We start from the raw sequence: 22,989 nt of genomic DNA, 5'->3' as shown, positions 1-22,989 counted from the left end.
TGTTTCTGAGCTTTTCCTCTGAATTTGATACCCATACGGTCAATTTGTCCCATCAGGTTAGTGTTAGCTAGAGAAAAGAAAAACATGAGTTATAGTCAGGATTTGGCCAAATGCCGAAAGAAGAAGAGAAAAGTTTTTAATAAATTAAAATAAATTAAGAATGAATACTAAACAAAATTTAAAAGAATAATTAAGGAAGAAAAAAAATTGTGGGTCGTCTCCCACTAAGTGCTTTGTTTAATGTCGCAAGCTCGACATAAAAACTATCAAATATAATCTATAAATTCTGGAGGCATTTCATCTAAGTGTAAGATTTGCGAATCTTCATTGTTTTCCGCATAGTGATAATGTTTTAGACGTTGCCCGTTTACGGTAAATGGTTCCATAGATTTGCCTTTAATTTCTACTGCTCCACTGGGAAAGACATTGGTGATATGAAAAGGACCTGACCATCTGGATCGTAGTTTTCCCGGAAACAACTTTAGCCTAGAGTTAAATAAAAGGACTGCATCGCCTTGTTTGAAGATTTTCCTTGATATATGCTTGTCATGCCATTGTTTTGTTCTTTCTTTGTAGATTCTGACATTTTCATAGGCGTCTCTTCTGAGTTCCTCCAGTTCATTTATATCAAGGATTCTCCTTTCACCGACGGCCTTATAGTTTAAGTTTAGATTTTTGATAGCCCAATAGGCTTTATGTTCTAATTCTACCGGGAGGTGGCAGGATTTTCCATAAATAAGCTTAAATGGGGTCGTCCCTATGGGAGTTTTGTAAGCAGTTCGATAAGCCCATAAAGCTTCTGGTAATTTTAATGACCAGTCTTTCCTTGAAGTGGCGACTGTTTTTTCTAATATTTGTTTAATCTCTCTGTTAGACACTTCCACTTGCCCGCTGGTTTGAGGGTGATAAGGCGTCGCTATTCTATGCCTTACGCCATACTTAAACAGCAGTTTTTTGAGTACCTTGGATATGAAATGCGATCCACCATCACTGACTACTATTCTTAGGACACCAAATCTCGGAAATATTATATTCTTAAAGAGTCTAGTTACTACTCGGGTGTCGTTTGTTGGAGAAGCTATAGCTTCAATCCATTTTGAAACGTAGTTAACCGCCACGAGTATGTATTTGTTACCGAAAGAGGGTGGAAAAGGTCCCATGAAGTCTATTCCCCACACGTCGAAAATCTCTACTTCCAAAACGCCCTTTTGTGGCATCTCGTCACGTCTAGATATGTTTCCTGTGCGTTGACATCTATCACATTTCTTAATAGCCGCATGTACATCCTTCCATATATTTGGCCAATAAAAACCGGCTTGTAGGATTTTAGAGCAGGTCTTGGATGTACTTGCATGTCCACCATAAGGAGCGGAGTGACAGTGTTGGATTATATTTTCTACTTCTTCTTCGGGTATACATCGACGAAAAATACCATCGGGGCCTCTTTTAAAAAGTAAGGGGTCATCCCAGTAATAGTGTTTTATGTCATAGAAGAATCGTTTCTTCTGCTGGTAGGATAAAGTAGGTGGAACTATTCCGGCAGCTAAATAATTGACGAGATCAGCGTACCATGGTGTAACAGATATAGCTAAGGTGGTTTCTACCTGTTTATCAGCGTTATTTTCTTCCAAAGTAGCTATAAGTTTATCGTACGAGAAATCATCGTTAATTGATGTTCTTTCCGGTTCAAGGTTCTCAAGTCTAGAGAGGTGATCTGCTACTACGTTTTCAGTTCCTTTCTTGTCTTTGATTTCCAAATCGAACTCTTGTAGCAACAAGATCCATCTTAGGAGTCTAGGTTTAGCATCCTTTTTTGTTAAGAGGTATTTGATAGCAGCGTGGTCAGTGTAAATGACTATTTTGGCTCCGACCAAGTAAGAACGAAATTTATCTAGCGCAAATACTACTGCTAGAAGCTCTTTCTCGGTCGTGGCGTAATTCATTTGTGCTTCATCTAGAGTTCTGCTTGCGTAATATATTACGTGAAGCTTTTTATCCTTTCGTTGTCCTAAAACAGCACCTACAGCATAATCACTGGCATCACACATTATTTCGAATGGTTCATTCCAATCTGGTGTCTGCATTATGGGTGCGGAGATCAACGCTTGCTTAAGCGTTTGAAATGCTTCTAAACATTTATTGTCGAATATGAATTCAACATCTTTCATCAATAGTCCGGTTAAAGGTTTAGTTATTTTAGAGAAGTCTTTAATGAATCGTCGGTAAAAACCGGCGTGTCCTAAGAAGCTTCTTACTTCTCTCACGGTTTTCGGGGGTTGAAGGTTTTCGATTACCTCTATTTTGGCTTTGTCTACTTCAATTCCTCTGTTCGAGATGATGTGTCCTAAAACAATTCCTTCTTGTACCATAAAGTGGCATTTTTCCCAATTAAGTACTAGGTTTACTTTTACACATCGCTCTAGAACTCTTTCTAGGTTTTCAAGGCATTCTTCGAAGCTTTGTCCGCATACGAAAAAGTCATCCATAAATACTTCCATGATGTTTTCGAGAAAATCGGCGAATATTGCCATCATGCACCTTTGAAAGGTTGCAGGAGAATTACACAAGCCAAACGGCATTTGTCTATAAGCGAAGGTACCAAAAGGGCACGTGAACGTTGTCTTTTCTTGGTCATCAGGATGAATTGGTATTTGAAAGAAGCCTGAGTAACCGTCTAGATAGCAGAAATGAGAATGTTTTGCCAATCGTTCTAACATCTGGTCAATGAATGGTAAAGGGAAATGATCTTTTCGGGTTGCTTTGTTTAGTTTCCTATAGTCAATGCACATTCTCCATCCCGATTCGATTCGTTTGGTTATAGTTTCTCCTTTTTTGTTTTCAATAACTGTTATTCCTCCTTTCTTCGGTACTACGTGTACAGCACTAACCCATTTGCTATCAGATATAGGATATATGATGCCTGCCTCTAATAACTTGGTTATTTCCTTCTTCACTACCTCACTCAGGATCGGGTTTAGTCTTCTCTGGTGTTCCCTAGAAGTTTTACAGTCTTCTTCTAACATGATGCGGTGCATACAAATAGAAGGACTTATTCCTTTAAGATCGGTGATGTTGTATCCTAGCGCGGTTGGATACTTTCTTAAGATATGCAGGAGTTTTTCTGTTTCGAGTCTTCCTAGGTCTGCATTAACTATCACTGGTCGTTCAAGTTCTAAGTCTAGGAATTCATATCTCAGATTTTTGGGAAGTGTTTTCAGGTCTAGGGTTGGTTTCTTAAGGCATTGCGTAGGGTCCGGTGTTATTGCCAAACATTGGTTAAGTTTGTCTTCTACAAGATAGTCAGATGATTTGTCTTTTTCCGTTTCTTTTATGCATTCATCGATGATATCCATGAAGTAACATGTATCTTCTATTGCAGGTGCTTTCAAAAATTGGGAAAGAATGAACTCAATTTTCTCTTCTCCTACTTCGAAAGTGAGTCGTCCTCGTTTTACGTCTATGATTGCACCGTCAGTTGCTAAGAACGGTCTTCCTAGTATGATGGGTGTAATTTCATCTTCTCTAAAACGATCTGCTAGTTGCACAGACATTTTAGTTGGTCTTAATTTCCCATTTCCAGTCTCTTACATATGGATAAAGGCATAACACTAATACCGGCTCCTAAATCGCATAAGGCTTTGTTGATGACAAATTTTCCTATGTGACAGGGTATAGAGAAACTACCCGGGTCTTTGAGTTTAAGAGGCATATTCTGGATTATAGCGCTACATTCTGCAGTGAGTGTAACGGTTTCGCTATCTTCAAGTTTCCTTTTATTAGAAAGAATTTCTTTTAAGAACTTGGCATATGAGGGCATCTGCGTAATAGCTTCTGTGAACGGAATTGTGACGTTTAATTGTTTTAGTAGGTCAACAATTTTTTTAAATTGGCCCGCATCTTTGGTCTTAATAAGCCTTTGAGGGTAAGGGATAGGTGGTTTATAAGGTGGTGGAGGTACATAAGGTTCCTTCTTTTCTACGGTTTCCTTATTACTCTCTTCCTTTTCCTTAGGTTTATTTTCTTCCTCAGTTGACTTTTTAGAGTTTTGGTTTTCTATCCTTGGGTCAGATGGTCCTTCCACTTCCGTTCCACTTCTTGGTATGATTGCGTGAGCGTGGCTTCTCGGGTTAGGTTGGGACTGTCCAGGAAATGTACCAGTTGGGGCAGCAGTAGGCGCTTGTTGTTGAGCTACTTGTGATATTTGCGTTTCCAACATTTTGTTATGGGTAGCCAGGGCATCCACTTTACTTGCTAGTTGTTTAATTTGTTCGCCAGTGTGTACATTCTGGTTTAAGAAATTTTTATTGGTTTGTTGTTGAGAAGCTATAAAGTTTTCCATCATGATTTCCAAGTTGGATTTTCTAGGGGCGTTATTGTTAGGCATAGATGGGGTCGGCTTTTGATATCCCGGAGGTATAGCTGGGGCTTGATTTGGAGATTGTCCAGGTGCGTATAAAGCATTATTACTCTTATATGAAAAATTTGGATGATTCTTCCAATTTGAGTTATAGGTATGCGAGTAGGGACTTCCTTGAGCATAGTTTACTTGCTCCGCTTGGATTCCTGTTAGGAGTTGACAATCTGCAGGAGTGTGACCTTGGATTCCACAGACTTCGCAATTCTGAGTTATGGCAACCACGGTGGCTGGAGGTGATACATTTAAACTTTCAATTTTCTGGACCAGAGCATCCACTTTTGCATTAACATGATCAAGGTTACTTATTTCGTACATGCCAGTCTTCGTTTGAGGTTTTTCTGCCATTGTTCGTTCGGTTCCCCACTGATAGTGATTTTGGGCCATGCTTTCGATAAGTTGGTAAGCATCAGCATAAGGTTTGTTCATTAGTGCACCACCTGCGACGGCGTCTATTATCAACCTCGTGTTGTACAAGAGACCATTATAGAATGTATGAATTACTAACCAGTCCTCTAAACCATGGTGTGGGCAAAGTCTCATCATGTCTTTGTATATTTCCCATGCTTCGAAAAGAGACTCGTTATCTTTCTGTTTAAATCCATTTATCTGGGCTCTTAACATAGCTGTTTTGCTTGGCGGAAAATATCGGGCAAGAAAGACTTTCTTTAACTCATTCCATGTGGTGACTGAGTTGGAAGGGAGAGACTGGAGCCATCTTCTAGCGCTATCTCTTAACGAGAAAGGAAAAAGACGAAGTCGAATTGCCTCTGAAGTGACACCGTTAGCTTTAACAGTATCAGCGTATTGGACAAATACGGATAAATGAAGGTTTGGATCCTCGGTAGGATTTCCAGAGAATTGGTTCTGTTGTACTGCCTGCAACAGTGAAGGTTTAAGTTCGAAGTTGTTTGCTTCGATTGCGGGTGGAGCAATACTCGAATGCGGTTCATCTTGCGATGGAGCGACGTAATCTCGAAGAGCACGAGCTGGTTCTGCCATCTCGGGTATCGGCGAAGGAAGAAGATTTTTGAGATCAGGAAGTTCGACAGGAGGGAGATTGTTTGCAGCACGATATTCCCGAATTCGTCGTAAGACTCGGAGATATAGTTCGATATCGTTGATTCGTAAGTAGAACGGGTCGCCTTGTGAGCGAGTATGTGGCATACAAATCAACAAAAGAAAGAAAGAAAAGAAAAAGCCTTAGTCTCTACAGCGTAACAGAAGAGTTACGATATCGACTAAATAAAAGTCCCCGGCAACGGCGCCAAAAACTTGATCGCGACTTTATGAGTCGAATTTGGGGTACAAACTGCAAGTGCACAGTTCTATCGCGTAGTTTTAAAAGATATCGATCCCACAGGGACTTATGAATCGATATACCGTTTTCTAAGGTTACTTCGTAAAGCTAAGGCGGGTAATACTTTGATTGTTTGGGGAAAAGTTAAAACTAAAAATGGGATCTAAATTAAATATCTAATAAGCGGATATCGGTATGTAGTTCGTCGTAATTAGGGAATCAATTCTTCGTTGGTTTCTTGGTTTTAAAATAAATCTTTTCAGTTGACACTATTGATTAAAAGTCTTATCTCAAACTCTCGCTCTGTTGAATAAACTATGATTTTATATTAACGTAGCGGTCACTTATTAGTTAAGTCAAAAACCACTTTTTGAAAATAATAGAATCCGTAAAAACTCTTTTTAAGAAAACACTAATCGTTTAAACACCCTTATCTCAAACTCTCGCTCTGTTGACTTAGGTTATATAATTAAACTCAAATGCTTAACTCTCGTCCTCACATTCAATCTTTAAAAATACTTTTTGAAAAAGATTAGAATTTAATTAACTCTAAAAATTGCTCTCGCCCTGATCTAGAATTAATGTCCAATTAAAAATGTCCAGTCAAAAACTCAAACTCTCGTTCTATTGCTTTTAACTTCTTTATGTCTTTTACTTTCGTACAAAAACCTTGTTATTAAACCTGTAAATTGTGACCATAAAAAGAGTGATTTTAATTTTAAACGTAATTAAACCGACTTAACTTGATTCCTTCATTCCGCTTACTCTACATACCGACACCTAAATAAATTAGCCAGACATGCTAAACAGATCTAAATAATTATCATGCATAAACAAATTCATCTCAGGCAGATAATATAAATAAATAATAAAGCAGGGCATATATAAATTCAAACAATAATTAATGAACCTGAGTAATTAAATAGCAGTCTTGAACACTCCACCACAGACCGGTTGGATTTGTTCTTGAATTCTTCAATTAGACAGAAAAATAAAAGCGAAGGAATAAAAAAACTAGATTCTAACGTAAGGTTAGATCCGGTGAAAGGTACACAATAGTTTCCGGTGTAGAAACTATTGTGCGAAAAATTATTTAATTGCTGGAAGCTTAACTGGAAAAGAAAATAAAAATAAAAACTGCAATTAAAAGCAAAAACAGTAAATAAAAATAATGGTATGCTTGCACGGCTGGAAGAAGAAAATTGAACGACGACCCGAGAGCTTTTCCAAAAGCTACTATTTATATTGGTACTTTTTGTAACTGCTTCCAAGGGTTTTCCGTGTACATAGTCTTCACGTTGCAAACGGTCAAGCGTGATAGTAGGCTTCAACGTGGTCTGTTGCGTTCCTGGTGCCAAAAATATAGGGGAAATGGTGTGACGTCCGTCACACAATGTGTGACGCTCGTAACACAAGTGTGTAAAGCGTGACGCTCGTCACAGCATGTGTGACGTTCGTCACAGGCACAACGCATGTGCTTTTGGGCTGGGCTTTGGCTTTTGATATTTGCTTCTTTTCATTCCTTTTTCACCTCCTTTTCTTCCCTTTTTTTACTTGTGCTTCAAATAAACTACCTGAGATAAATAGAAAGAAAATACCGAGTAATATCGAATAAATTAAAATAAATTGAAGTAAATAATAATATAATTTAATTAAATTGAGTCCTAGAATGTGATATTATTTCATGTTATCATACATAACAACATAATTATCACACCATGATATTACAATAATGCAATGACTCATCAACCAAATGTGTAAACCAATACATTTATTAACATACTAGGCATGTGAATATTATTAAAACATATCAACAATCATTACCATGTTATAGGTCTGAGCGTTAACTTTATAATGCTTCAAATGACATCAAAATCGGACTTACAGAATAAAAGTTATGACCAAAATCGTCGGGATATGTCAACAATTCATTAATCGAATGTATGAACAAAAACTTCTTCAACACAGTAGGCATAAGAATAATACTTAAACAATTCAATTATCACCATCATTTTATATTTCAAAGAGTCAGATTTCTAAAGCTTCAAACCCCAACCTAAAATGATTAACAAGTTGGAAGTTATGATCAAAACCGTGCACAAAGGCGTTACTAAAAAGTTGTTGTTTTCTAAAATTTCCAACATAATTTTCATCTTCTTCAACCCCCAAAACGTCCATGAAATAATCACCAAAATTATTTTATTCCTGAAACAAAGTTATAGCCCTTTATTTCATATTTCCAACACTTCAATCAACACCCGATTTGGACTTACAAATCAAACGTTATAGCCAAAACGATTTCGACCAAAAAACACAAAAAAGGTTTTCGCACTGAGCGCGGTCGTGACGGAAAGAATGCAGAATTTTCTGCGTTTTTCATCGTTGGAGGCCTTTTGGACCTCCGATTTCGATTCCGTAAAAAGCCAAATGCTCTGAAAATTATAAACCATGCAATACTCTAATTATCTAAAGTTAATTTATAAATTTAATACAATTAAATCATTTAATCACAGTTTTAAAGTTATGCCTAAAACATTCGAAATTGCAACAATGGTGGATATATGTTTAATCATAAAAACATAAAAATACACGCACATAAGAGACACGAAATCCATCATATAATCATCATATAACAACTATCGTAGCATCCAAATTCAAAATTATGAATCAAAACACCCAATCCTAAAGAGATTAAAGATTTCTCCATTCTACCCTTCTACCATACCCATTACTATTGGAATAAGTTCTCACCCTTACCTGAATTCCTTGAAAAATTCTGAATTGAAACCTTCACTCTCTTCCCTTGATTACTTTGCCTCTTGCCTCTTTGCTCCCTTTTCTCAGATGTCACATACTGTGAAAATCTCCCTAAACCTATGTTTCTCTTAACTTTTTATTTTTAGGGTAAACTTTTCCAAATCACCAACTTGTCCCAAACTTAATTATCTCATATTCCTTCCTCCCATTAACTTTCTCAATTTCTCATATTTAGCCAAATTATTCTATTTTCACTGATTAATATAATAAAAATAAACAAAACATTATTTTTAATTATCAAAACAATTTTAAATTATTCTACTTACTTATATCATTTCTCTATACCTCTATCTCAAGAATACATACCCGCCCAACACCTAGCCATAAAATAAATCATCAAACTCCATAATTCAAACAATTAAAATATAATTAAATATCTAATAAAAAAATGGGGTGTTACAGTAACAGCAGTGGAAATAATCTTTTTTTTACTTTATAGATTGAAACATGAGTTAGAATACTTCTACCATGAAATGCAAAGTTAGAAGAAAATGCTAGTATTACCTTTGGCACTTGGCCATACTGGTCACCTACATCGACAACATCCCTCGTGGCTTTTCTCAAAGCGGTAGCTATACAGAAGTGCAACATAGTTAGACCAAGAGACATAAAAGGAGAAAAAGTTTAATCAAATGAGCCTTAATGCCTCACCATCAACAATGTCGGATAAGTCTTCGACGTGATTGATATTGATATAAAGGTGATCGCAATAATTGTATATATCATGCTTGGTCGAAACCATTATTTGGGAAGGTTTTTTATAAGTATTTTATACATTATTCTACTTATGAAAAAACAAAGCAAAAAGATATTTATCCTTCACATATGAGGGACATTTTAGCTTTGGTATTTTCTCAATAAGTTTTTTCTTTTAAAGTAGCAGTTGCCTCAAAGATGGTCCAACAAAGGTCATGAGGATTGTACACAGTTTCTAAGTAACATTGAAAAGCACAAATATCTTTAATGTGAGTACTTGTACTTTTTTCAAACTTGGTCTACAAGGAAATGAAAGCTTTAGTTAGATGATGCGTCTTGGTCATCACGTTGACAAATTTTGCAGTTTGATAGTCCTTCCATCAGGTGTCAAACTCTCGAGTGCAGTAGAAGGATTTTTGGAATTTGAAATGGCTAAGCTCTAAACTTTCTTTAGATTGTCATGCAAGTATTTCAAAATATGTCTCTTCAGACATTCAGACAATGCTCAGGCATAGGTCCTTCTTGCACTGAAAGTAGGAATTAGGTTTGAGCTGACAAAAAACTAAATTATTGATCCACAAGGTTGGGTAGATACCCAGAAAAACCTATTTGGCCCTTTTTTGGTCGAAAGCATTGTTGACAATAGTTTTTGTGTCAAAAAAGCTTTCCAGATCTCATTGGATTCAGCCTGGTGTTCAACATCGAGTGCACGGAATTCTCTTCTGAACCATGTAGTGCCATAAAGTCTATCTACAAAGGGAGCCATGTGGAAAATAAACATGTAACGCTTCACAAACCTCATACAATATTTAATGAATCTCTATTGTGCCAAAAGCCCTTTGTCAGTAGGAGTAAGTAATGTTAGTCTACTTCCTTTGATTGACCATTCCTTGGGTTCTTCAACGGGTTTGTTGGGTTTGTTAGCCATCAAAGATGGCTCAAATGTGGCCTTTGGGATTGTTGACGAGGCTAAATGTTTTCATTGCATGAGATGCCAAGTCTGAAGCTTCATAAAGTGATTCTAAATGTTTTCATTGCATGAGATAATTGGCTTAAATAGACGTTTCTCCTAGAATGTAGTTGGTTGGCTAGAGTGACAAACTTTGCTACTTGCAAAGAGCTTGAGCAAAAAACAAATTGTGACAACCATTGGGACAAGAAGGTAATGTGTTCTTTGTCGGAAACTTCCTTGGTTGTCTCGTCAAAATGGTCAACGATGAAGTTGGTAAAGCTAGCACACTTTGAGTTAAAGCCAATGTTATTGTCATTTTGGATAAATGGGTCGAAGACTTTGCTAGTTGGTCGAAGACTAGTAATGGTAGCCACATCAAACAATGTCGGTGTAAACATGCCACAACATAGTTAGAAGATGTTTGTTGAACCCTTCCAAAAGTGAAACGCACCAAGAAACATTTTCTGACTTGTAAGACCCTAATTTTGACCCTAAGATCCCTCATGGCATCATAGCATTGCCTCAAGGATCATAACATGAGTGACTCCTTAACCCTTGGGTTGGGACTTGTGCGAGTTGGTTTGAGACCACCAAGCATGATTGAATTGTATATTATTGCTTTTATTATTTTGTTTACTAACCAAAATCACAAAAATATGTCACTAAATTCTTTTGTTTTGAAGCTCAAGTGATCACATGAGATCCCTTGCTCCTAGGAGGCTCCTAAGCTCAATGAAATGGATAGATGAAGATGAAAGCAAGCATGAAAATGGTTCCCAAAGATCTCAACCATAATATATGTCTCCCAAGTATCTCAATTTTCCAATTTGATCAAGATAAACCAAAGGGCTTAAGGATTGTTTCCCAAGGAAACCCTAATTCAACTATGCATTAATTGTGCCTTGCTTATGAAGCAACCTCAACCTATGATCAAATTAAATCAAGGGAAGTTCTTTAATTCATTATTTTATTCATATATGAGCTTATGTGAGTATCCTCAATCATTCACTCATCAAGATTTGAAGTTTGGCCTTGAGAAGTTGACCAGTCAAGTCATCTGACTAATTTGAGATCCACTGAGACTTAACTTTTGATGTGTTTGTCAAATGAAGATGACCCCAAGAGAAAATATATTCTTAAGAACCATATGAACAACTTTCATGTTCATAAAAAATTCATTTGAAACTTGGAAGGTCATCATTCATTTCAAAACATTATAGGTCATTTTGACTGAAACCCTTATTTTGGGTCAAATTCCCAAGGACCTAACTTCTTCATTTTTTATGATTTTGAGGTGAGACAAATTTCATTGGAAAGCTTAAGGTGTCTACTTCAAATTTTATGTTGTACAAAATTTCATAATCCTAAAATAAACACATGTGATAATACAAAACATTATAGGTCACTTTGGACCAAAACCATTGAATGTTGAAAATGCCTAACTTCAAGGGCCCATGACTTTCTCATCCAAAATCCAAATGATGCAAAATTTGAGTCTAAATTTATCATCTTAAAGATATATACAACTTTTATGTTGAAGGTTTTTCCATTTAAGACTTGCATAACATAAGGGCTTGATGTTAGTCACTTTTGGCAAAAAAATTTAAAGGAAACTTATACATGTTTTGTACCTCAAACTTCAAGGCCAAATTTCACAAATTTCCAAACTCCAAATGGATTTTTTACCAACATAGCTTTTGTTCCTTATGTCAAGACCTTTCTAACCATTACTCACATGCCTATGTTTGGATTTTCTATGTATGACTTTCGAAGAGGTGAACATTTGTGACCAATTATGCATTTCACTTTGAATCTTCATGCACAAGCCATTGCAGTTCAAATTGCACGTCCATTTCAACTTGGAATGATCTCAGCTTGTGAATTCACTTATTTTTGGGCCTCACATGTGCCTGTACAGGCCCATGCATGGAGGACCCAAAGCTTCATGCACACGAGTTTTCCCTCACTTGGCATCAGCTCCAGCTATAAATACAATGCTTCCCTCATTCAAATATCAACCTTAAGGCAACCTGAAACTCTGCAGAAGTGAAAACCCAACCATACCAAAGGAATTCTGATTTTTATTTTCTCAATTCAAGCTTGAATTTCAACAAAATCAGTTGATCTTCAAGACTTATTCCTTAGCCTTGCATTCATATCACATCTCAAGATCAAATTGGAAGCAAAAGTTGGAAGGAATCGTGCTGATTAAAGCTGCTCTTCAAAGGTATATGATCCAACTGTTTTGATCTGAATCTCATCATACAATGTGAGTTGCTTGTGTTCAAATGGTTTTCTGAAGTCCTCGTGCAAGAGGCAAGCCAGTGGTGGCTTTGATTTCATGTTTTAAAGCACTTCAGTTTGCACACCTTGAATTTCCAGCTCAGATTTCTCACTTGATAGAGATCTTGAGGACAATCCAAGGTTACAGGGGTGATGTACATCACCCCAACTTCATTTTGGTACCACGTTTGTGTATTTTTATTGAGGTTCAAAAACCTGCAACTGGTGGCCGGAGTTGGTTGGTCCACCGGAGAAGATGGTGGTTTCCACCACCATCCCCACGTGGATCCTCCTGAGCCTTTGGATCTCACTCACACGTTCTAATCATGGCCATGCTTTCTGTTTACTTTTTTTAATTCGTTGTGTGATGCATTTGACTTGTGACCATGGTACGCGCGCGCTTCTGAACCCTTGGATGTTGCCACGTCAATTAATGAAGTGAATCCAACGCTCCTGATTTTTTAGCATTTTCTAATTTCTGTTTTATTTTTCTTTTATACCTTTTTATTTAAAAAAAAATCATAACTATTTTATTTGGAATCACAAAAATATGAGACCAATGGCAAAAAATTTCTTGAAAAATCTAGTTTCATAATCTGATTTTTAATTATTTTTGTGATTCCATTTAATATTTTTTGTGAATTATTTGGTTTTTAATAGTTTTTAATTCATTTTAAATACTTTTTGATATTCAAAAATTCCAAAAATATTTTCTTAACACATATGGATCATGATAAGTCTATGAAAAATAATCTCATCAATTTCTTAATTGATTTGAGATTTATTTGATATTTTAATTCATAATGTGTTATTTTTATTTGTTTTTTAATTGTTTTAAAATAGTTTCTGTTTTAAAAAAATGTTGAGAAAATTTGTCAAACCTTGTTTGACCAATGTTAGACCTATGATGATTCAATTGGACTTGTTGAAGTTGATTTGAATTGAATTTGAGGTTTGACCACATTTTAACCATTTTAATTTTGCATTTATTTTAATTTCAAAAATACCAAAAAAATATGTTTGACTTTGTTGACTTCTAACCTTCATTTCTCCTCTGTTTTACATTGGTTGATGATGATTTCATTCACATTTGATCATTGTGTTTTGATTATTCCATTTGAATTTTCTTTATCCATTTCATTTCATCTTCATCTTCTTCTTTTTATTTTGGCCAATGAGTTAATGACTTGTGGTTAGTCTTGACATATGAGAGGCTTAACCTTCTTTGATCCAAATCAAACTCAACTTGATTAAAGATCAAGTGAGTTGCTTTGTGTCCAAGATAGGTTGCTTCTTGGTCAAGCAAAAAACCTAAAATTCATACAAGGCCTTTCCTTCTTTTCTTTTGGCATGGCAAGTTATAGGAGCTTGGCTTACTAGTCATGATCTCTAACTTGTGTTTATTTGCCTATAGTTTTATTGACCGGCCTCAGATAGGTGTGACTACTACATTAGTCCACTTACGATTGCTTAACATAACGCTAAATTCTTTTATGACACACTAACATTAACTATTAACTACTAACTTTAATTCAAGCATTTAATTTCTTGCAATTTACTTTAATGCAATTTACTTTCTTGCTCATTAATTCATATTGCTTTTCCCTTTGCTCATTTGAGCTCATACTTTATGTTTATGTCATTTTCCTTTTGCTCATTTGAGCTCATTATTGTATATAAATATATTGTTGCTTTGTGTTTGTTTTGTCTTTGTTTGTGAACCCAATGCAAAAAGGAGAAAGGACTTAGAATCAGGACCTTACCTATGCTTTAAGGAGTTCAAGAGCAACTAGGCCTCATGCCTTTAGAATGCTAAACTTGTTGAAGAGCAACTAGGCATCATGCCTTTAGAATGCTTAATTTAAAAGTTGACTTCAAAGGACTTTCTAATCTAAACTCATTCTTTGTCCATTTCTCTTAGTGTTGTGAACTTTTTGATGTTTGCTCTTGTGTGATAGGGATTCCAAACTTGAGATAGTAAGAAGGACCATTGTCATGAGTAGCCAAGTTAAGAGAGACAAGTCAAGTGGAGATCCTAGGAGCTTGAATATAATATTTGATTGATTGTTTGGGTTATTTGCTAAGTCCAAAGGAAGGAGCATCTTGAATCATCTTTATGATCTCAAGAAGAGGAACTCCAAGGGTTTTATCTCTTCTCTTATCTTTGCATGTTTAAGACTAGCCCTTCTCTTCTTCTCCTCACTCTAACCCAAGGCAAACTCATTTTGTGCAAACATTGACATTGTTTTCAAACTAGAAACCTAGGCCTTATGCCTTTGATTTTTTTTTTAAAATTCTTTTCACTAATACTTATTTTGAATGAATCTTAAGTCAACTTTGACCTTATTTTGTGAATACTTCTAACTTGTAAATACAACTCACTTCAAGTTGTTTTTGTGGTTCCAATGGCCACCTTTGTTAAAACCTTTTTCATAAACATTAGCCATAGGTTTGAGTTATCATAGTGGTTGATGTAAACCTCACCTTATCCTTAGTAATTGGACTATAAGTCTTCCATACTTATTATAGGATGGATCCCTCACTAGTATGTTGAAGCTTTTCTCACATGGTGGATTGTTGGTTTAGGTTGAGTTTTCTCCCTTTGATAACAAAAGACCTTAAGGCTTTTGATCAAATCAATTCACCAATCTTTTGAGATTTTTACCCCGAACTACGAGGTTTTGGTCCTACCTTTGTGATGGTACGTAGGCAATGGGTTTATCCATTCAAACAACAAAATCGTAAATATGTATATTCTTTTCTCATCTCCCCAATCTTGTTTGCACAAATCTTTTCATAAATACCAACCTACAATACATCTTTGAAAAAAGGGCTCCCTTAGAGTACTAAGGATGTTTTAGGTGCTTTAAACCTTCCCATTTCATAACCAACCCCCTTACCCAGATCTCTGACATTTTTATTAGTTTTTGATTTGATAAAACTTCTTACTTGGTTTTTGCTCGCTTTCTAACCTTTCCTTTGGATAAATAGAAGTGCAGTGACGACTCGAATTATATGTTTACTTTTGATTTAGTCAATAAATCTAAAGGTAACGAATACCCCGCTACATGACTGTATACATGACTTACCCTAGATAGTTAGAGCAGGTCGAAAAGACTTTGATCTTTCCAAACCTGTACTTTCTTGGATTCTACCTTATTTAACCAATTAAGGTAGTTAGATTGATTGGTATACAAATCCAAGTGAAATACACAGGTAGATATATAAGTAAAATCTAAGGGTTGATCTATGGTTGCAAGAGGTTTTGTACGGTGGTAATAGAGGAAGAACTCACTAACTCTTTCTACGTTCACATTAAAATCAAGGAAAGGACCGGAAGAAGCATGAGTAATGTCAGAAATAGTAAAAGAAATTAATACATAAGATTTCCAAATAAGGGCTTTTTCTTCCCGAAGAGGAGGTTCAGGGACGAACAATTGATTTCCAGCAAGAATTGGCATAGTAATGGATGCAATAAGAGGAATCTTCTGGTCCAGAGTTGATGTGGATACCATTTGAGTTGAAGTAAATGGAGGTTGAGTATTTTTTTAGAGAGAAACTTTGAATCTTGCTGAAGATGAAGAAAAATTGAAGAAATTAGAAGAAGATGAGAAAAAGCTATTTATAGCTTTGGGAGAAAATCGTTCGTTTTCTTCAATTTTTCTTTACCGTCCTTTAAAGAAAATAAACTCAGAAAAAACTTTTTTGACAAGTGTCCCACGAAGAGTGAGAAAGTGGGAAGTTGGAATTGTGTGTGATCCATAATTTTCCTAGGAACTCGAAGCCATGATGGTTTTTCTAAACACGTGCATCTCGAAAAGACGTTATAAGTAATAGCCATGATGACAGTGACGTCAACGCATAACTTTGAGTAGTGGTGAAATTTCAAAAATGTTATCTGTCTCTAAAAAATGAATTGAAAGTGGCATTTTTTTGGGGCAATTTGTTAGTCAAAAAGTTTCAATTACTAATTGGACAAGGGAATTAGTTAGAATTTATGCACAAACACAAGGCAAGGTTACACGCCTTTCGACTAGAGACATTGGAGCAAAACATCAATGTTCGACGTATGAAGGATTTGGTTTGGTACTTAGTGAAATTTCTAAGAGTTTGATTATTCACAAAATTCGACAGATCGAAGGAGGTTCAACCAAAGCGAATTCAAAATCAAACCAAATAACTGTTTTTTGGTCTTGTCTAAAACACAAAGACACGTGAAGATCAATCGAAGGCAGACAGAGCATGTAGAGGTGACCTGTCAAATGAAAGATAGTTGAATGTTGAAGATAATTAGTTTTGTAGTACTATAAATAGGGATTCTAATGTTAGGATTTGACGTGGCAAAATCATTATAAACTTCAATAAAAACTCAAAGTACCCATACGCAAGCGAGGAACGAGTCTCTAAAAAAATGTACTTGCCTACCAATTTTTACTTATGCGAATAAAGTTTCTTTTCGTTTCATCTACATTTACTCGTTTTTCTTTTCGTTTAAGTTGCTATTTCGACTTAGTCGAAATCATTGATACATTTACTTTCAAATTTAATCATTTTTCCGAAATAGTCAGCATTCAAGGCAATATCTGCCCACATTTATGCACACTTCCTTTTTTTAGAAATTTAGCACAACATGCCCCAAAACTTACTAGTTTAATCGTTCAAGTAATAAATTTAAAACTAAGTGATTGTTTATAAAAACATCTATGACCATACATATCTTGAAAATGTAATTTATTTTTAATTAAAAAAAGGAAAACACCACTTTTCACAACGGTTGAAATTTCAACCGTGTTGAAAAATGACTAAAAAATAAAAAAAATAAAATAACTGTTGATATTAAAATTCGAACTCATCATCCGACGTCACTTTTTATCAAAGTTGAAATTTCAACTATAATAAAAAATTATTTAAAAATATAAAAGAATTAAAATTATTAGTATTAAGATTCAAACTCATTATCATATAAATATTTTTTTCTATCACGGTTGTAATTTCAACCGTAATAAAAAAGGACTTAATAATGAAAAAATATGTACCTAATTGAATAAATTCTACCGGAATGATTAATTTGGACGATGTAATAATTGTTACAAATTATATATTTTGTACTATCTATTGAGTAGAACTTAATTCACAATTTTTAACTTCATTTTACCAAATATATCCAAGTCCAACTATATATTTATCAAGCTTAGTTGCAATTTTGGCCTTTCCGCCTTTTCTTTGAGCGACTTTGATCCATCAACTCTTCCTTCTTTGTGATTGATATTCCCCCTTGCCGAATTCACTAAAAATTTAAGTTTTTATGACATTGTTGGAATGGCACTCAATTATCATAAACAACATGACTTTTCTTTAAAATTAAAAAAGAAAAAATGTAAAAAATCATCGGGGCAATTGATAGCAAATGAAACCTCTAAACCAAAATGTCAATTTGTTTATAGCATTTTTTTTTGTTTTTAATTTCAAAGAAAATTCAAAAGATGATAAATTAATAATGAGAGGAAATTGGTAAGCCTATTTTCTAAATCTATGGATATAAACATAATATATGTGTAGTACCCAAACCATGAAAACATAGTGGTAACATAAACCCAATCCATGTTTTATTTCATATTATTTATGAATTATGTAATGAAGTAATTTTGAAAGCTTATCCTAATGTTGACAAATACTAAATAAACACATTGTATATAAAAAAAATTAAATACAATAAGAAGTTACATATGATCTAAGTGAAAGATGTTACTAGTAGAAACTTTGTTATTGTAGTTTTGTTTGTGTTTATTAATTTTAAACTTTAATTTACTATCTTTTTCTAATATCTTGTCGCATTTATCTTCTTTCTCTTTTAACATAGGATCATATCATAAGCAATATCTATAAGAGTGCAGAGTAAAAATTTAGAGGTGAAGTGATAAAAAGATTGAGAGTTTGATCCCACTTGTAGTAGAATGCTAATAGTTACATATTTGAGTGTAAAATCTTCATTGATTATAATAAGTTTTCAAACCTTAAAGGCTTAAACACAGTACAATAGTAATATATGGAGTTAATAACAATAAACATAAAAGACTTTTTTCACACGTTGTTCATTTTAAGGTACGTTGAAAATTAAAGTCACATAGCTTCATGTATTCATCATGTTTAATGTTTACTTCCACTTCCTCCACCAATACCGGAGCCAGAACCAGTACCACTGCCGGATCCTTGGCCAGCTCCAGCTCCTACACCAACTCCAATTCCAATACCAATTCCTATACCAACTCCTCCTCCTCCACCATGACCTCCCCCTACACCACCACCTAAACCTGTACCACTTCCACTTCCTACACCACCACCCGCACCAAAGCCTCCTCCATGTCCCGAACCACCACCACTACCTCCTCCTCCACCTCCTCCACCACCTCCGCCGCCACCTCCACCAACACCACCTCCAGCTCCGAATCCTCCACCATGTCCTGAACCACCATCTGAACCGCCTCCACCACCTCCTCCTCCTCCTCCTCCTCCACCAATGCCTCCTCCAACTCCACTACCTACACCTCCCCCAGCGCCAAAGCCTCCACCATGGCCCGATCCACCACCTATTCCACCTCCACCCCCACTACCGCCACCTCCGCCACCACCAATGCCTCCTCCAACTCCACCACCTACACCAGCCCCAAATCCACCACCATGTCCCGAGCCGCCTCCTAAGCCACCACCACTACCTCCTCCTCCACCACCACCAATACCTCCACCACCTACGCCTCCACCGGCACCAAAACCTCCACCATGACCTGATCCACCACCTAATCCACCTCCACCACCACTACCTCCTCCTCCACCACCACCAAGACCTCCAGCACCTACACCTCCACCAGCTCCAAAACCTCCACCATGGCCCGATCCACCACCTAATCCACCTCCACTTCCTCCGCCACCACCAAGACCTCCACCTCCTCCAAATCCTCCGCCTTGTCCGGATCCACCTCCAAGTCCTCCACCACCACCAAACCCTCCTCCTCTTCCAACTCCACCTCCAAAACCACCACGACCACCCCTACGACCACCCCAACCTCTACAATGAGGTCCACGTCCAAATCGACAATCATCTCCAAATCTCTCTTGGTCAAGCTTGTGATCACCAAGAACAAAAATGCTAAGATCAAGAATAATACAAAGCAGTAGAACACTCACAGAAAACCATTTCCCTTGGAAACCCATAAATACCCGATAGAAATTTACAAAAAAACTCTTTCACTTTGCTGCTCTAGTAGATATTGACGACTATGCTTTTATAGGCTTCGTCCAGTATGAGTGTGTATTAAATATTACGTGTTATGAACCGTTGGGGAAGTAGCGGGAAGCTTTAAACGAGAACAAGTGGAAAAATGATGAAAGTCAAAAAGTCCAACGTGGACTCTAAGTGCATGTAGTTGGATCACTCATACGTTATTTATGTATTTGTCAACGTTGGATATTAGCCTTCATAAATAACAAATTCAACGCCACCGCTTCTTCTTTTTTACACTCGTTTCATGCATTTCTTTAGGACGTGTATAGAATTTATTTTGTAAATTGGGTCGTGAAAAAATAATACAAGGCTATATAATGCACATTCTTATCTACTCCATTTCATTAAAAAATGTCTTATTAATTTTTTAAAAAATAATTAAATATATTGAATTTGATAATAAAACTAATATCTTTTACTATAATATTTTTATTAATTATAATTAAAAAAATGATTGAATAAAATAAAAGTTAATAAATAAAGGTATAATAATGAGAAAATAATAATAACTAATACTTTTTATGAAATGGAGGAAGTACCTTTTAGTTTTATTAGGTATAAGTATCTTTAATGTTAATTATTAATTTAAAATATTAATTATTTTAAAATTAAAATAATATTATAAAATGACAAAATGGAATATGTAGGTTATATCCCACCAAATCATATATATATATATATATTATATATATATATATATATATATATATATATATAATATATCTATATATATATATCTATATATATATATATATATATATATATATATATATATATATATATATATATATATTTTAATATTAATATGACACATCAAATATATAAACTTTAATAGGTTGTACGTATAATATTGTTTTACACTTTCTGTATACTAGTTTTAAACTCTTCAAAAATAATGGGATTTTAAATATCATCACTTGATTGAAGAAAGAGACATGTATCCAATTAAATTCAACGGTATCACTTACATTAGAAAAGACTAAACCCAGAACCTCTAATTATGTGAATATTAGCTGCACATATTTTCAATCAATTATTTAAGATCATAATAAAATTGAAAAAAAAGACGGTGAATTGATAATATAAATTATTTTTATACTGTCAATTATAATGATTATGTATTCTACTAAATCAATTTGTAAAATTTAATTTATTTATATAATTTAATATTTTAAAATATTTTGATATGTAATATATTTTTACGTTATCATTAAATTTAATAAAGTTAATATTATTATTTTGTACTATATTATTAGTCGTGTTATTATATAGTAATATTTTTAGATTATCTTCTATAGAATGGTAATTTAAAGCTTTTATATTTGCCCTCAATTACTTCCATAGAAAGATACTTTAAAAATTTTATACTTGCCTTCAATTACTTTGTACTATTTTGTTTATTTTAAAATTGATTTGTAAAATATCTCTTTACAAATAGCTATACAATCATTCGAAGATATTTGCAATATATATATATATATTATATATATATATATATATATATATATATATATATATATATATAAGAGAGAGAGAGAGAGAGAGAAGAGAGAGAGAGAGAGAGAGAGAGAAGAGAGAGAGAGAGAGAGAGAGAGAAGAGAGAAGAGAGAGAGAGAGAGAGAGAGAGAGAGAGAGAGAGAGGAGAGAGAGAGAGAGAGAGAAGAGAGAAGCGAGCGAGAGAGAGAGAGGAAGAGAGAGAGAGAGAGAGAGAGAGAGAGGAGAGAGAGAGAGAGAAAAGACTATACACACACACACAGAGAAGACTATACACTGACAGTGTAAAATATTTTTACACTGTCAACCAATCAAAGACGTGCATCCCGCCAAATCACACATTTAATTTTAAAATACTGGTATGACATGGCAGAACGTTATAATTCTATTGGATGATGGTGTAAAGAAAATTTACACCGACAATACACTACCTAATTAAATTATATTAATTACTTGGGATTCAAGTAAGTACTTGTGTCGCATCTCGAAAAATACGATTCCTCGCGATGGTCGCGGGAAAAATTAATGTTCGAACAGAGTCGCCACCGAACTTTATTTATCCCAATGAAGGAATAGGAAAATATCGATAAAACCTTTAGGAAATAGAATAATGGTTGTCGCAACCATATTCGGGTTCGGGAGTGGATTACGTAAGGGGAAGGTATTAGCACCCCTTACGTCCGTTGTACTCAACGGGAACCTTTTAGTTCTAATGTGTGTTTCGAGTGTTAATTTATGTTTGTTTGTTATCTTTGGGTTATAAAATCATTAAAAAATAGAAATGGATGAGAACCTCAGAAAGGGAAAGAGGAGGTTTTTTATTAGTGTGCTCGCGAAGATACAGCAATCTCCTGCCTACGTATCCTTATGGTATAATAAGGAAATCAGAGCATTCGTAGTTCGGGGAACTACGGTTGGTTGGTGTCTTTTAATGAACGACTGTTTAGATCGCATCCTAAAGGCTAAACGTTGGCTTGTCTACTCTCGGCGGAGGCTTAAGCATTAGTTTGTTGTGCGCATTAGAAAGGATTAAATAGTGTTCTTTTTGAAAAGAGTTTTGATCACACGGAGGTGACAAGTTGAATTAATATGTTGGATATTTTGTTTGGTTGAGATGTTTTTGGTTGGAAGACAATTCCTTGGATAGTCGAGTAAGACAACTCGTATCCTAACAGTCGGGAAAAGGGAATAGAAGACTCTAGACCGCTTTCTTTTTTATCCTTAATTGTAAAAGGATTTTAATGATAATTAATGTATTTTGACTGGATGACGAATACTCGGATAACCGAGTAAGACAACTCGTATCCCAATAATTGGGAAAGGGAATAGAAGACTCTAGACCACTTTCTTTTTCATCTGAGTGATTATGAAAATAGGTTTGGGTATGGTTGATGTATTTTTTAAAATGAACCACAAGTACTTGAATGACTGAGTAAGACAACTCATATCCAAGCATTTGAGAAGAGGAATTGAAAACTCAAGACCATCTCCCTTTTCGTACAGTTTGTTATGAAAATGATTTGATTAAGTTGTATGTTTGTAAAAAAATGACAATTGTTCGACTGACCGAGTAAGAGAACTCGTATTCAAACAATTGAGGAGAGAAGTTGAAGACTCAAAGTCATCTCCTTTTTCATTTAGCTTATTATGAAAATAATTTGATTTAATCGGGTTTAGAAGTTTGTAGAGGAACGACAATTATTTGAATAACCAAGTAAGAGAACTTGTATTCAAATAGTCGTGGAGAAAAAAAT

General features: G+C 35.1%; 1 protein-coding gene, 1 non-coding gene and 1 pseudogene across 2 annotated transcripts; 1 reads left to right on the top strand and 2 right to left on the bottom strand.

Annotated features, from left to right (window-relative positions):
- LOC127104218 (uncharacterized) overlaps positions 1-22,989 on the bottom strand; it is a 127,501-nt pseudogene that overhangs the window by 21,927 nt on the left and 82,585 nt on the right.
- On the top strand, positions 4,932-5,038 carry LOC127108926 (small nucleolar RNA R71). Its single transcript, XR_007796424.1, has one exon. It is a non-coding gene; the product is annotated as a small nucleolar RNA R71 (small nucleolar RNA).
- Positions 18,378-19,978, bottom strand: LOC127106100 (glycine-rich cell wall structural protein 1). Its single transcript, XM_051043381.1, has one exon. The coding sequence runs from the start codon at positions 19,669-19,671 to the stop codon at positions 18,610-18,612; it is 1,062 nt and encodes a 353-aa protein (XP_050899338.1). The 5' UTR covers positions 19,672-19,978; the 3' UTR covers positions 18,378-18,609.

This window comes from Lathyrus oleraceus, chromosome 7, assembly GCF_024323335.1.
Source record: "Lathyrus oleraceus cultivar Zhongwan6 chromosome 7, CAAS_Psat_ZW6_1.0, whole genome shotgun sequence".
Taxonomy (NCBI): Eukaryota; Viridiplantae; Streptophyta; class Magnoliopsida; order Fabales; family Fabaceae; genus Lathyrus; species Lathyrus oleraceus.
The sequence above is the reverse complement of the archived record's forward strand: the minus strand, read 5'-3'. Positions and strand labels throughout refer to the sequence as shown.

Coding starts and splice junctions, on each gene's coding strand:
- LOC127106100 (XM_051043381.1), bottom strand. CDS start 19,671: ATGGGTTTCCAAGGGAAATGGTTTTCTGTGAGTGTTCTACTGCTTTGT.